This window comes from Globicephala melas, chromosome 21, assembly GCF_963455315.2.
Source record: "Globicephala melas chromosome 21, mGloMel1.2, whole genome shotgun sequence".
Lineage (NCBI taxonomy): Eukaryota > Metazoa > Chordata > Mammalia > Artiodactyla > Delphinidae > Globicephala > Globicephala melas.
Genome location: NC_083334.1, coordinates 20,444,237 through 20,461,114, shown reverse-complemented (window position 1 = coordinate 20,461,114; position 16,878 = coordinate 20,444,237). Strand labels below are relative to the sequence as shown.

The 16,878-nt window shown below is 36.0% G+C and overlaps 1 protein-coding gene across 1 annotated transcript in view; it reads right to left on the bottom strand.

Annotated features, from left to right (window-relative positions):
* Positions 1-15,638, bottom strand: part of DLC1 (DLC1 Rho GTPase activating protein) — a 398,279-nt gene extending 382,641 nt beyond the window's left edge. The window contains exons 1-2 of the mRNA XM_030832119.3: positions 15,450-15,638; positions 3,224-4,369 (exon numbers count right to left, since the gene is read on the bottom strand). Coding sequence (XP_030687979.2) covers positions 3,224-4,246 — 1,023 coding nt within the window. The 5' untranslated portion in view covers positions 4,247-4,369; positions 15,450-15,638. The remainder of the gene's footprint in view (positions 1-3,223; positions 4,370-15,449) is intronic.
* Positions 15,639-16,878: the final 1,240 nt, after the last annotated feature.

Below are 16,878 nucleotides of genomic sequence, written 5' to 3'. Positions count from 1 at the left end.
GGAATTTGTCTCTGAGAATTGCTCTTAACCAGCTGCCTTACCCCAAAGACCCACCCACGCCCTATAAGCGCTGGTCATATGCCACACGATCTTCCTGGCTCATTTACTGATGTCTGCTCATGATTTATTGGTTCCCCTTTGATTTCAGTGGCTCCAATTTAATGATATATTTCATCATATTTAAGGAAATTATTAGCTTAAAGGTCAATATTTACACATACTACAAACGCAGTCATCTCCAATTGACACTCCTAATAAGTATGTGTGGCTATCCTTAATGGCCAGAAATATCATTGGAAAACAAGAAAAAATACGTCATGCTGAGCAACAAACACCTGCCAATATTTATAGGTTTGAAGGAATGATAATTTGTATCTAAAGTACAATGATATCTCTAGCGTAGTAGTTCAGTGCATTCTGAGCATTACCCTTATAAACTCTGTTTTTGCTTTCTTTTTTCAAGTTTTAGAACCTGATTTTATCCTGAATCCCTCCCACAAAAAATTCATGTTCATAAATTCTATGTAGGATTTGGTTCACTCATATCAGATAATGAGCTGATTAAAGTTCCGTGACTAAAATTTTATTAGCTTATATTATATTTCACCTTTTCTAAGCTCTTAATCTCAAAGCTGTCACAGTGGTTGACAAATAGTTTAAAAGATACAACTAAGCCAACTCTTTTCAGAATCAGTCCCCTAACACTTTAGTCATGAAAATGGGGTCCATGTGGCTCTCCAAAAGGTTTATCTGTTTTAAACTAGTTGCACTGGCATTAGAATTGGAGTAGTTGATTGAAACTTTTGTTGATATTTTGAAAAACTTCATATTTGTTTTCATTTCATAAGAGTAATAATAATCATAATAACTATATAGATAAAGGGTTGTTTTGTGCCATGCAGAAAATGCTTCAAATAGTTTATATATCGAATATTATTTTGTTTTTGTACTTCTGTTCATTGTATGCATTTCACCCAGAATACTATCACCTTTTATAAAAATTATATAGGCTAAAAATTGAAAATCCCCTGCTTCTATCCTTTTACTTCCATTCTCTCAAAGTAATTGCTGTCAACAATTTTGTGCCTATTTACCTAGAATTTTGCATATTCTTATTTAGTCATCTAGAGAGGTTTATAACCCATCTATATTTCTATCTGTATCTGTATCCACACATTTCATCAGATAAGGTTGGGATGTGCTACAAATATTGGTCTGCCACTGTCTTTTTCTATGTATACTATATCATGAGCACTGTTCAGTTAGAGCACATGGATCTCACTCCATCTTTTTCATGGCCACATAGCATTCCAAACTATAGATTAAACAATCATTATACATCCTTTATTGATGGAAATTTGGATTGTATCTTTTTTGTCAGTAACACATAATACAATGATGAACATCTCTGTACATATATTTTTATGAATTTATTTTGTTTTTTCTTTTGGTAAAGTTCTAAAATGGTTAGTGCACAACTTGAAGGTATTCCAGCGCTCATTCAACATCAGATAGAACAAAAATTCCTACACATTTTGCTTCTAGAGGCTTCTCCCATAATCATACTTCCCCAGAGTAAATTCCAAACCTGAAACTTTGCATTTAATCTGTTCATTACAAAGCATCGCAAAAGAGTTGTAGAGTCAAAACAAATACTCCACCAGACAATACCACAACACTTTAGAATGATGAAATGCTTAAAATAGAATATTTAAGTTACAACTTGTAAATGAGATATAATTATGGCTCTTGTAATGCAACTATGCTATAGTGACATGTCCAAGAGCAAATTCTTTCCAGCATTCTTAGTATTGATATAAATGTCCAAGTGGTGAGCATATGTTTCTGGAATGTTTAATGTTTCTGTCGGCAGTTGGGCAGGGTCTGTCTTATTTTAGGGAAGCTATGTCATAGGTCAGTTAATACTTTCTTACGTCATTATTACATTCCCTCCAACAGACTTGATAGACTATATGGACATTTCTGAAAAAGCGACCTGAGCAGTCCAATCATAACAACATTATGCAGCATTAACTTTTTAATACAATTTATGTAAGGAAGGAAGAGCTCGCCAGAAGCACAGAAAGCTCTGTTGGCATGTAGTTTGAGCACATTGATCTTTGCTGTAAAGTCTTTGACTTCACTTTAACTTATGACATGTTACTGATCTAGTTTGTTAGCAAAACTACAGTTTATGGAAACCAGATTTCTTCACCAAAAGAGAGTTGAAGATTTTTTTTTTCTCGTTGTAGATAGCCCCAGTTGAACAGAACTAAGAACCTTAGTTTTGTCTTAGGAGAATAGGAATTATGGATTAGTATTATATCAAGAGAAGGGCAAGAATGTTGCACCAAAGTGTCCAATCTGCAGGGTTTTTTTGATGCCAATGGGCATGTTGGATTTACAGAAGAAATTTTACTTGTATTTACATCAGGATTATAGAGTACTACAATGTGGGAATAATGCTGGGGAAATCCTAAAGGTATGACAAACTTTGGTCAAGAGTTCTCTAACTAAATCATGATCCATGTGGTTCCTTCCAATCCTTGTGTCTCTCACTTGGAAACTTCTTGGGGGACCATGGCATCTACAGGATTAGTCAAAGGTGCCTCAGCATAAAAATTTACTTCAGTTAGTCATCCTTTATGGTCAAGAGTTTAAAAAAAATGTTCATGTAGCTATGGATAGCAAATGTACCAGGGTATCATTTAAAATAGCATTAGCATATTTTGGGGGAGGGGGTACTGTTGCCTTGGTATATGCAAAGGGCTCATTTAAAATATGTGATTTATACCACTTTTATTATAATAAAATATACTTTTTAAAGGGAAGAGAAGCAAGCTGAAATAAACAATTTTAATTAAAAATTACCATGACATTCTTTCTAAAAATCAGAGATCACTCTTTAGATAGGCTTTGAACTATCTGGTGGCTATTTAATTCCAGCCAAAGAAAGTGAAACCAGTTCTGTCTTCAACACAATTCCAACATAGAATGTTCATGAGCCATTATAAATATTATTAGTGAAGTGGATAGGTTATCCTGTTTTAATTTTTACGTATTTTGATGATTTTCCCAAGAAGATGCTCTTTGAGTCATACAGCTACACTACTGAGCAAAAGAAATGTCCACATATCTTTTTAACTCTAGCAAAATAATAAGTGACAGAAACAAGGATATTTACAGAATTCCAAAAGCCAGATAATAGGTGCATGTGTCTTACCTTTCTTTTACGAAGTCTGACTTGGTTATCTGTGGGTTCATGGGTGGCCAGAGTCTCCTTTATGTGTAAACACTGCATGCCATCTCCTGAGTTGACCTTTGGAAGACTTCTGTTTTGATGTTCTGAGAAACCACTCTTCTCCAGGCCATTTTCAGCTGACATTCCACTAGGGCAGGAAGGAGGCTGCAGAAGGCAGCTTCCAGAATCTGTTTTTAATAATGGCAGTCCTCTGTCTGCACAAGGAATAGCCAGGAACTCATCTTGTACTGCACTGCAGGTGTTTCTTTCATGTTCATCTTTAGGGAAGTCGGGTTTCCTTCGATGCTGAGCAATTACAGCAGAATTAAGCAATTGCTTTTCTGGCACAATATCTTTCACATTCAAAGAGTCACATGCATTCATTTTGGATGCATCTTTTATTTCACTTAGGCTTATATCCTTACAAAGCTCCAGGCGTTTACTCACCATGTCAACAACTTTTCTGTCCCCCTTTTCCTCTACCAGCACTAAATCAGCTCCACCAGCCATTCCCCAGGAGTCATAAGAACCTTGGTTACTTTCCATGATGGGCAGCGTCTTTACTAAGGAGCCTGCTCCTTTGATGCTATGTTGGTCTGACGTTTTAGTCCCTTGAGTAGTTAAAATCTGTTTATCATCTGTAAGATATAGATCAGAATCAGTATCCTCGTCAGAAACATGCACTAGTGTTTCCGTGCTGGCCTCCAGAGAAAGAAACTGATCTTCACCTTCATGGCTGTCATCTTCATCCACCTCCTTTGAAATGTGACCCATTGGACTCCCAGGAATATCTCTCAGCTCTGAGCCATGACAGCAGTCTGGTAGTGAAACACACCTTTCTTTGCGGTCCACATTTAGAGTTGCATCTTTTTCCATACTTGCCTTCAAGCTGTCAGCTACTAGTCCATGATGACATGCTGTGTTACAATCATCAGAATTAAAAGGCTGTCCCATCCATTGGGTCACATGTTCTTCCCAGCTTCTCTTTCTGATAGCTACAGACATGTCATCGTAGTTTAACAACAGATAGAGGGATATATTCCATATGAGACTAAAGGAGATGAAACGATGAAAGATTACTTCAAAATCACTGATTGAAGAAGAGAGTGAGTTTTGTCATTGCACCACCTATTAAAAAATTAAAGAAATATACATAGTTCAGGATATAGTTCTAAAGTCAAAATATATCTTGGAAAAGAGAGCACTTAAGCTGTGCTATGAAAGATTAAGAGATTGTATAAAGCTTCTATTTAATAGCCTCAATAAGGTTATTTCTTTAAGAAGCAGCCTAATAGTAGAAGACAATTTCACAGTCAATATTTCTGGTCAAAAATCATTAACAATACTTTTAAATGCAGCTGGATTGATTGATCTATTAACGAATAAAGATATACATATTGAATATTTAAAATTCCATTAGGAAAATATTTGGATCGCTATACTAATAAAATTCACTGGAAGAAACTAGTTGCTCTAGCTTAGATGCTTTCCTGATTTACTTTTGTGGACACAAATCGTTACAGAAATCTATTGGCTGTTTGGTTTGAATTGCACTGAAGGCCACCAGGGAACTGTTCATGCAAAACCTGAGCTATAGAGACAGCATGTGTAATGTATTAGTGTGTGAAAGAGCTAATACAGATCCCCAACTACCAGAATGCATTTACTCCAGGGAGTGACTAAGAAACATGGAGTAATCCAGTTTAGCTCATATTAACACATAATTCATGCATAAGAAAGCATAACACACACCACTTAAAATGTCTTAGGATAAATACATTTACATGCATCTCATTGCTGCTACGACCCGCTAGCAAGCTAGTACTGTTGAAGCTTACCGAAATTAAATAAATTGCCCAAGGTCATACATCTAGGAGGTAAGCCTGGATTCAAAGTAGGCCCCGGTTCTAAGACCCAGGCTTAGAGAGCCAACAAACTTCATCCATGGAATGCGATTCTACTGCCACCTCTTCCCTCCACACATCTTTAGTAGATATAAAGTCTAAACTCTTCAGGCAGGAATTCGGGTGACCCAAAAGGAAGATGTGAGCCTGACAAGACAACTGAAATAATTCTTCAGAAATTTCAGTCTCATTCTCTTTGGCTTCTAAGGAGTTTAGTTTGTATACTTCTGTTAGCATTTGGCCATAAAATTTTAAGTAAACAAGAAAACCAGACCTAAGATAAGGTCAGAATATAAACACATTCCAGGTATCCATCCTTTTTGCCTTAAATTATTCAAAGCCTTAGTTAAAGGCAACAAATTATACCAATGTAAACTCAACCTTATAAAAATGACTAGTCCAAATGTTGTCCCATAATGAAACCTAATGACTGGACTGTAAAAGAAAAATCTTGTTCAAGAGCAGACACTTCCAGTTTTTACACCACACAAGAACTGTCAGCACATGACATAGATTGGCTTATTGATTTCAATCATAAACAAGATTAACTGAAGTGCTGGTTTTGGGTCACTTCAGTCTATTGAAAAGGACTCTGACTCCCCACCAAAAATCGCAAGCTATTCTGACTAAGCACATGCCAGAAAGGTAAATATTCCCATCTTGTAAAGACCAGGAATGTACTAGAATTTTGGTATCCCAGACTGACCAAATATCATTCTGGATACTATTCCGTTTCTTTAAGGGTCTGTGAGTATCTTTGAAAATGGTCAGCATTCACATTTTCTATGTTGGCATTCATAAGAAAATATAAAGTCCCTGAATTCCGTGCATAAGTCATTATATGTGGGAGGCTACGGAAAAGTGGAAAAAACGAATAGATGCAGGCCAGAAAATTTCTGCTTTCATGGGCAAATTTGGGTTGTAATAGGGCGGTTCTGTTTTAGATGCTTTCTTTTCTTTATTTTTATCCAGTGTAGAATGAGCAGGCTAACTTAAGAAATGCCAAGTGGTATTAGTGTCATTCCTAAGCCACATTTACATTTAAGTTGAGACAATTCTGGTTTTCTTTCTCTGATGAAGAAGGAGAAAGAGTTTTATTAACCCCTTGGGGAACAGATTACATAAAATTTTTACCTTTAAGTCCTGACCATAATATTAATTAGTTTACTGCACTCAACCCCTTGGCAAGTAGGTAAGTATTTTTATAACATCAAAGGAAGACAGTTCAACAAGTTCTGAGACAATCTAGCTGCAAAGAGAGATTATAAATTAGATAGATTTGACACAACATTAACTCCTTCTGTCCTAATTTCTAATCTATGTTCTTTGGGCATTTCCAGATCATTCCTGTGAATTTATAGTGTCTTTATTTTGAAGACATAAAATTTCCTAACTCTCATTATGACCATCATCACTACAGTTTGAATGTTCATTCCATATCCTGTGGTCTGATAGATTGTTTGAAAAACTTTATCTCAACAGGCTTTCTTATTCATACTTCCTATTTTAATTCTGATTTGTAAGATTTATAGTTAAAACCTGCCTTCAGGATCTAAAGGCTGAACACCGTATTAATTAAAATATATTGTCCATCACATCGTAGTATATCGGCCCCATTTTCTAAGTCATCTGAATTGACTAGAATCTGTCCTGTAAGATTTAGAAGTCTTTGTAAAAGACCTCACTTTCCCTTTGAGCCTTCTCACCATTTCTAATTACCAGCTACTTATTTTGCAAACTTCTACTACTTTTTCTTGTAATCACTTTTATGCAGTTTCATTCAGAATGAGCTCAGCTGCTGAGGATTTGGATGAAGGATCTGGAAAAGTGTAAGTCATTCCAGGGTGTTGATTTTATGAAGCGAATTTCCATGGGGATTTTTCACTTCTTAAATGCATGTGTTCAAACACCACTGTATTAATATTACAAGAAACTCTGTGTACCTCTAATTATGTAATGATTCTGGAAAATATTTGTGAAATGCCCACATTTGCTTTTTGTGATATTAGTGCATAGGCTGTTTAGACACAGAGTGATTTAAAATTTATTGTTTGGGTTAATTTCATAACACCACTCTTTAACATAAGCATACAGTGGCATGCAGTGTATATTTTAAAATTAATCAAAATTGAATGTTACTGTACTAAAAAACAATTGAAGATATTCTAGTTTGAGAATCCCTGACCTATGTCTGACATCAAATGATCATGCTCTCTTTTGCACTTGCTCCTGAAATAAACACATACCTTGTATTTTGACTTGGCAAGTGTTCCTAGGAAAGAAGAGCCTGATGGGAATCACTACTGCCGATACTATAGCCTGGGAAAACACGGTGCAAATGAAGTACTTGTGGCTGAAATCAAGTGGGCGGTACTTTAGAACTGAGAGCAACATTGCCTGATCATAATCATTTATTCAACAAGTGTTTATTTAGTGCCGAATGGGCTGCAGACAGTCTACTAAACATTGGGAATATAAGCCTAAGTATATATGATCTTGTTTTATCCTTTCAGAAAACAGATGACATATACAGGTATATGTATACATACACATATACAAATAAATACGCACACACACACACACACACATGCACATGATTGACTCCTGGGTTGTTTTTAAACACCTTCACACAGCTGCTGCATATTTAATAGAAGGCATAATAGTACTGCCAGTTTCTCTGTATTTTCCTACTTTCTCCTTAGATGGCTGGAGTTACTTCTGGTTTCCCATCAGGTCTTTCTTCTTAATTACCCATCCCATGTTAAATTTCTCCTACTACTCTCTTCTCCTACTCTTCTCTCTTCTACTACTGCTTTAGTGCATATCTATATGTAATAGCTACCACCTAGCGTGTACTCAGTCACTGGGAGAAAGAAGAGAAGACATGAGGGAAATAATCTCCTTTTAATTAAAGGTAGGTTAAATTCTCTAACATGTACTCTTGCAAGAATAGAGAATGCATCTGAACCAAGAAGGGAGCATTTCTACAATGGCCCACATTGTTGCTAGTATAAGGGTCAAGTTGGTGAGGTGGAGAGATGGGGAATCTGGACATCCTAGAGGGATGTGACATCTTAGTGTATCTTGGCCTACGCTCAAGGAGTCACCTTTGCATGTAATAAGTGCCACCCAAACACTTATTGAATTAGACGATTACAGCAGAATCAACATATAAACAGACATGATCACAGCTTACTGTAGTTCTTCAAATGTGTGCTCATTGATGGCCAAGTAAATCTGCCTGACAGTGAGCATTTGCGGAGGTCAAAATGAAATTCATTTTCTTGATGGAGCTGTCAAAGAACAAATTATCTAGCAAACTAAATTGTGGAACATTTGGGCACCTTCCACTGCCCCCAACTCAATGATAACACGAGAGGAATGCTTTTCAACGCAAAACTGTCAAATATTCAAGAGGCTTAGGATCAGCGAGAATGCCTAGAACAGATATGATTATTCTTAATCTCTTTATGTAAATGAATGAACAAATAGCAAAAAAACCCCAAAAAACAAAAAAGATACCACATTCAAAGAAAGCATTTCTAAGAGTCTAATCAGGGTAGCCAACTTTTAGTAAAAGACAAGTAGTGCTTTTTCTTTAAAATATTCATGCTAACTAATTGAAATGAGACAGGGCTAGAATTAGGCTTAGGAGAGAGAAACCTTTAATAACGATGCAAAAACCTATCTCTGTATGACTACAGACAGATTTCCTTTCTTTAGTGGCAATCTTCGTCTTAATCCTTCACAAAATCATTATCCATCTACTTTTACATACTTTTTCAAATGTTGGAATTTACTCATTATGCCTCATTAGCTGTCTGTGGAAAAAACAAACTCCTGTTAAAATTCTTTACTGGTAAATTACTTAACGAAGCTTAAAATATTATATATGAAAAAGCTTCCATGTCTTTAGGTTGTCTGGAAATCATCAAAAGTCTTAGTAAATTACAGAATAAACCATCTGTAATGAGCTAAGTCAGTGGATTGAGTAGTACATCACTTTTTCCGAGAGACACATCCAACCTTCCATCATTTTTGGTCTTTAGAAGAAGAATGAATAAATAGGTACCCAATTAAAATATTTTTTTAAATGTTTACCTATTTTTATGTATATATTAGTTTTACTAAGCTTGGTAAGTTTTTTCTCCTTCTTAGCTCTCAAATATGTTCCAGGAATCAAGTAAATTTGAAATTAACTCTGTCAATCCACTAGAATTCTGTCAGCTCATCAGAAAAGAACACGCTGTTACAAAGTTGCAAGTTAATATTTCTGAGGTGCCCTATTTTTACCTCTGGCTTCCTACTATTTAATGTAGCCCCAGTAGTTTCTAATTCCCTTGCAGGGAGGAGCGCAGATACTGGCAGTGTTTGACTTATCACCACTTTGCCGCTCAGGTCAGCCAGGTTTGCGGATTCTCAGAACGTTTTTTTAAATAACCACGTGTAATTTGAGTAAACTTTAAAAATGTCCTATTTGTCTGATACCACTAAGACTTTTCTGGGGATAATTGGTTTCTAAGAGATCCCAGAATTAACACAGTCTTGGGGGACAATATTGCATCATGGATGCAGTAAGTATTTATAGACACCTGTATTTCCTTCAGGATTCCATGTTTTATTTTTTTAGAAAGTACACAGTCTTCTGAATAACAGTGTTCCATCTGGTACAGAACCCTTTGAGCACCTAGAACTACACTGTATTTTAGCTATTTCTGCAAATAAATTCATTAATGAATAATTAATCATTTGGTTTTTTGATTCCTATCTCTCTTCTGCAGAGTCCCTTATAACCAAAGAAAAGTATTGCCTTTGCTCCTAACTTATTTCACTTGGAATTTTTCATGCAGCAGGAAATAGCTTAGAGTTAAATTTGATATCAAAAGTTTGGTTGTTTTTTTTTTTTTAATGGCAAAGCAATATGATTGAAATGTGGTTTTGCCTTATTATAAAAAAGATACTTCTATTCCACAATGGACATGAGTTATAATGCTTTATCATCAGCATGGTGAGATGTGGCTTTGCTTTAAGTGGTCACTTTCTATTTTTAACTTTGCTATCATTTCTAAGAACACTCTAAGGGTAGACACAGTAATCACCAAATATAAACAAGAGGGCTACAGCAACACAGGTGCTCGGACAGTTAGGTGACAACAGAATACTGAGATTTCAGTCATTTGGTAAGTACAACTTTCACTGCAATCAGGAACATGAAATCACTGAGAACTTAGCTACTTCTGTTAGGTTGGTATCCTATCAGGGATTGATGCCTCTGATATCAACTTTTTTCTTCTGTATTTAATATCTATAATTCTTATCTTGTTTTGTCATCTTCCTATGTACATTTGAGCTTGTTTTTACTACCAAGAGTCCCATATACCCAAGGAATAGTAGGTGCATTAGAAACTTTTGGTGATCGTGATAATAGTAATAGTAAAAGAGCTTCCATGTATTAAGCATTTACTGTGGATCAGGCCCTGTATTTGGTGTTGCACTTACACTATCTCCTTTAGTAATAATACTCACAAATACTCTATGAAGTAGGTACTATCATTGTCCTGATTTTACAGGGAGAAATTTTGGCAGGCCTAGGTAACTAGCTCAATCTCTAACACCTATTGATGGGTAGTGATTATTACCTCTATTTTTTGTGAAGGCAAGATGTCTGTTAAAGAAACTTATTTTTTTTTTCCTGGTGATTTGCATTAGTTACTTAGGTTTTGTCTTCCCCAGTTTTCTCACTTCTATAATGGGAGTAATGAAAATTGTTGAGAGAGAATAATATTGAACTATAATAATAATGAGCGGATAATATATATAAAACACTTAATCCATGGCATATTGCAACAACTCACTAGATACTAAATGATGATGACGATAATGATGATGATGATGACAAAGGTGGTGATGGCAATGATTCCTTTAGTTTTTGACGGATCTTAGCTGCAGAAACCATGGCTGAGTAGGAGCTGGAACTATCCCTTGCATGCCCATGTTATTTCAATAGAGATGAGTGATTTGACCACAAGGTGAAACACCATGATTCTTTCTTTCTTGATTCATTTGACCTCTGCTTTTTAAAACAAAATTTTGTTTGTTATACTGTATGCGACCCAGTTTGTACGTACAAAGTCTCATCTAATGCTCAAAATGACCCAGTGATATAAATATTTGCATTATCTTCCAGACTTTACCAATAAAAAGCAGAAGCTCAAAGTAGGATGGGGCATGCTTGAAATCACAGAGCAAGGATTTCAAATGGCAAAGATGCAAATCTGAGCCAGTTTTCTGTCTCTTCCCACGAGCTTTCCAGTACACCACCCCCATTTAAATTGTGGAAAGTTCACTAGTGCTCTGCTCTCACTGGCCTCGTGTAACTTAACTTTGAACTATTTTTGGATACTCATGCTTTCTCCTGGCTCTTAATGAACTTGTAATGTCATCTTATGAGAGTGCTATTAACCTCTGGCCTCAGGCTCTGATGACTTTTGCCAACCTCTTATTTTCCTTCCTCTTTAAAAATTATTATTCTATCATTACAGGATGTCTGGAAAATTTTAAAAAAGTCTCACAGCACCAACTCTTCAATGCTGGTTTTCCTTTCCTTTCTTTCTTCTTTCCCTCCTATTTATTCCACAAACATTTATTAACAAACACGTATTGACAATACCTGACATGCTAGGTATTTTGCCAACTGCTGGGAATAAAAAGAAACACTGGTTGAATTTCTAAGCTTGCTTTCTGATCTTCCTACTTCCTTTGGATCTCATTTCTATTAAAGGACTGATTTCCTCTGGATGATCTGAACTGTATTGCTAAACCATTTTGTGATTTCAGTCTAATAGGAAAACCTTTTCACGCATACAAGCAGCTACAACTGCTTTTTTCAGTCCTCTATCTTAATTCATGAGCAAGTTTATACACATGCTGTTTACATTGCCTTTCAGCCTTTTTTACATCGGAATTCCTATTTAATCTTTTCAAGTTCACTTATATACTCTATAATCCACTGAATCAAAATCAATAATCTCTTTTAAACTAGGTCTCAAGATCTACACTTCACCTTTATTCTGTTTACCTTCTTCAAAAACTAAGCACATCTATTTCTCACAACTCTATGAGCTGACCGGCAGTTTAATGCCAAACTAGAAGTAGTATGCTGTATCTCTATATCCACCCCAGAGTCAATCTGTATCTGGGCTTCTCTGTAAACCTGTTTGATTTGTGCAACTAAGGGGCTTATCATTCACCTGGGAGAAGAAGGTATAATACTTACGCTATTTCCTTCAAATCTGGAGGAATTTTCCCTCATCCTCTTTAAATTCTCATGTACAATTCTTAACATTTATTCAGATAATAAAATTTTCTGATCCAGATCTAAATCATCTCTCTTTTGGAACTTCGTTGTACTATAATGATTTCTACAGAGAGAATTCTCATCGTAAGATGATATTGACACCAATTCATTCCTTCTCCAAGAGGAAACAAATGAAGTAAAAACAAAAGACACATCTTAAATGTCCCAGTTTAGACTTGTTTTAATCCTCTAACACCCATCCTCTATAAGTAAGATTAAACCATGCCTAAAGTATTTGTAGTGAGGTGTATGGTATGAGCAGGTTTGGATAGGGCCAGAAAAATTCTCTTTTTTATTATAACGTCCTCTAGAAAAAATTAGATAAAATGGTGTACTAGACCCTCTAGTAATCACGCCATCAGTTATATAGGCTCTTGCTTTACTGCATTTATTCCTCACTCCAATCATGCAGAGTGTGGAGACACTGGAAGTGCTGAATAGCCTATTTTTAAGTGGTAATAGCATCAGGAAATCCAATCTGGTTCAGGAAAATGGGGAGAAAAAGCATCATGCCTCACATTTTCTCTAAAGAAATGGGATGTACTAGAAATGACACATATTAGCTTTATTAGAAGGGCTCTTGCCACGGAAAGTGCAATGTTTCGGCGTGCAAAGCAACATATACTGTCATATAAGAAGAATGTACAGATGAAGCAGCCACCTCCTCCATTTGACACTGCACTGGTCAGCTATTTATATACTATAACAAACTCTGGATTCTACAACTAAAGGACTTTGTAGAAGGCTCAGAGGAGATATATGAACCAATTAAAAGACTGTAAATAAGCTGCAGAAGGGAAGATGAAAGGAAGTGGGTTTATTTGGCCTAGAAATGTACACTTATGTTTTCACACGTCCATTTAGGCTTTTCACATTTCCGCTGAGGTAGAAACCCACAGAACTGGAAACAGGCTGCAGCAATAGAGATTTAGGTTAGATAAATAAAAGGATGTCCGGGTACGTGAGATTCTTAAACCGATTCCAGTGGGGGGCAGTAAAATCTTTTCCGAATGCCACTGGTTAAGTTGATTTATAAGGATACCATTTGGAGGCAAGGATATGAATCAGACAACCTCCTTTCTAGCTCTATGTTTTTAAGAAACATCAGTTTAAAATTAATATAATTATTAGCATATGGATTGATTTTCTTGGCATAAACATGAAATGTAACAAAACAGTCACAAACAAGTTACTCCTTTAAAATGTTTGTTGAAGGTGTAAGAAAACTTTTGCATTTGAGGAAATTTCATTACTTAGTAAATTTGATTCTTTTTTAAAGCCATTATTATTTTTTTTCTACACTGTAATACTGGTGGCAGCTGTAAACCTTTTTTTAAAAAATAAGCATTACAATTTTCTGTTTAAGGTAGCCTTCTACTGGATACGAATATATTCATACTTTATTATGAGCAGTTATTATTTGAGAACAAGGTGATGTCATATTAAGTTACCTGAATTATGATACAGGGTACCATGGTTCCACTGTCATCTCTTCTACTAACTAGCGGTGTGACCTTGGACAGGTCATTTTTGAATGTCATGCTTCACCTCCCTTTTTGGCACCTTTAAGAGTGTTAGAAGAGGTGACCTCTTATATTCTTTCCTTCCTTAAAATTCTATTGAGGAATTTTATTAAATCATAATTTAGACAAGTCAATATTTTATTTTTAACACACTTAAAAAACAGATTCTTTTTATCACTTTTAGAAGTCTTAACACAACAAATTGTTAGTGAGTAGTTAAAATTTGTCAATATAACTTATTCTAGCATAAAATTTAAGCATAATTAGCTAATACAGCAAATGGTCACCTTATACTATGTAAAAGTTTATGATGAAAACACTTGATTTCTTACGATCCAACTGTCAAATAGCTTTCATATTTCATTTGGGATATTTTGTGTTCATCTAATAGATTTGGAAATATGCACGGGTATTTGTTCCCTTCATGTACCATTCCATATGATTTCTATAAAATAATGATTTTCATTCTAAATATTCAGAAATATAACAGTATGTTATGCATTAAAACTCTCTGTTATGTCAGTCGTTACTAAATTTCTTTTCTCATATATTGCACATGTAAACATAACTTAAATATACTATAGCCCAGTGGAAATGTAATTTTATGATTACATGAATTATGAATACAGATCAGCTTTTCATATGATTGTAGTGATTTCCAGCTGCCTTAAAATAGTAACAATGAATGTCATTGTCATTGAGATTTACTTTATTCAAAAATATTCACACAGAATATGATCCGAGCAGTGAATAGTGAATTCAAGAAAGTTAATATAAATTAAATCCAATTCTGATCTTTAAATCTTTAAAAATCAGATTAAATACTGTTTAGGATAGAAATATTTGTAAAATTTCATGTGTTTACTCTTTTTAAAAATAAACCATTTAAGCTGTGCATTAGCAGTTTGACCTGTGGTTGAAACTGGGTGGGGAAATATTGAGGAATCCAATCTTCATATTTTAAATGAGACTCAAAATTTTCTTTGGAGATGCATTATTAAGAAAAGTCACTCTATAGCGGGATCTACTTTTCCTGTTGGCAAACGATGGGGAAAGAAAAAAAATCATTTACACCTCACAATGTGTGAGAATATGTATCTGTTTCATAGAAACCATATAATAGGAAAACTGGTCTGTCTTCTGGCTCCAGTCATAAATAAGTTAAGGATTGAAAAGGGATGAAAATAAGATCTCAGTTTACGGAGAAAAATCTCCATGGAGCCTATTTTAGAGTTGACATTTTGCTAAAACAATTTGACTCACAGTTTTTTACTTACTAAACTTTTTCCACTTCTGATTTTGTGGCTCAGCTCTAAAACCTAGGAAATCACCACTCCGTGCAAGATGCTAACATTTCTCTCAATCTTTCTGCCTCTTCAAAGATTGCCTCAAAGCGTAAAGATAGATAGTCCACAGCGTCTTACCTAGACGAGGAGGAGCTGAAACGCCGAGGCAAGACATGCTTCAACACTCAGCCTAGGAAAGGAGTCCGTCCCCGTTAGTTTCTCCAAAATATAAGTTCACATTTCGTGGTTGAGATCATGGCTCTATTCTAAGCAGTTCTGCGCAGTGTGTGATTCTAACAAAAACAGCCTCCGCAGCTGGAGGGAGCCTTAGCTGAAGCCGGAGTCTGTCAAGGCGTTCCTAGTGACTTCTGTCTAGTAAATTCAGACTGATGTTTTGCAAAAGGGGCCTCCACAACCAGGCCCAGATTGCCTGGGAAGCATTTCCTGCCTCTGAGTGGTGTGCATGTGAGAAAGACTGAACTGAGAGGAGGGGAGGGGGGCAGAGCAGAGGCCCGCCCAGGCGATTTAGGAGTTCTGATTTTACACAGAACTTAAGTGAGTTTGTCAAAACCCTTGAGGTGATTAGCTGGAGAGTCATAAAGCCGTGAGCTTTTTCTATCCCACACTGCTTATGAAAGAAAAAGAAAGAAAGAAAACATCGTTCTCTCCTTCCTCTACAACTTTTCCACTTTATTCAATGTATACACACAATGTAAGCAAAATACCTTTGCAGTGCTCCTTTCAAAAGATCTTTTAAGGGAGCAAGATGCAGTTAGTTTTAATACCGTAATTCTTCTAAATTTGAAAGCCTTTTTAACGCTCCTTCATTTAAAATGCTGCAGCCTGATATACCGTACCTGAGAAGGTCTGTAAGTAAAATCCTAGGAATCCAGTGAATAGAACGTTTTCTCCCAGATCTCTCCGACCCCAAGAATCCTTCCCGGAATTAAAGTAGTTTGTGTCATGGCATAGGCAGCATTGCCTCTGGTCAGAATCTTCCAGTTACACACATCTAGTGCTGGAAAAGCAGAAGACAGACTCCATCTTGATCCTATTACAATCTTGCTGACATTAACCACTTGCAACTGCTTCCATCCAGCAGGACAGAGTGCCCGAATCACTCTAAATCAGCTCACAATATCTGCATCCTTCCTCCAACACAAATGTTGTGAACTATCGTCTGTTTATCTTTTCTGCTTTCTTGTGCCTCCACTGGATGACTTCCTCCTAGCTGCTCAGGGCTGGGAACTTGGACTACCATTTGGTTTTGATTAAAACCAGACAGCCAACTCTGGAGAATTTAGGGAATAAGCTAATGGAAACTGCAAGTATGGCTTTAATTAGTACATCAATTAATAATAGATGTTCGCTCGTCTTATAATAAGATGACACAAATATAAACGCAGAGGAAGCTCAAGTCGTTTCAGGAAAGAAGTTGCACCAATTCTCCTTCCTTTATGACCCAGAATTCTCTTTAGGGAAAGTGGAAGGAAAGAAGAGAGATGTGGCTTTGGGACATCCAGGTTGTGGAGAGGCCAGTGGAGCAGCCTGGTTGTTTATACCAGAG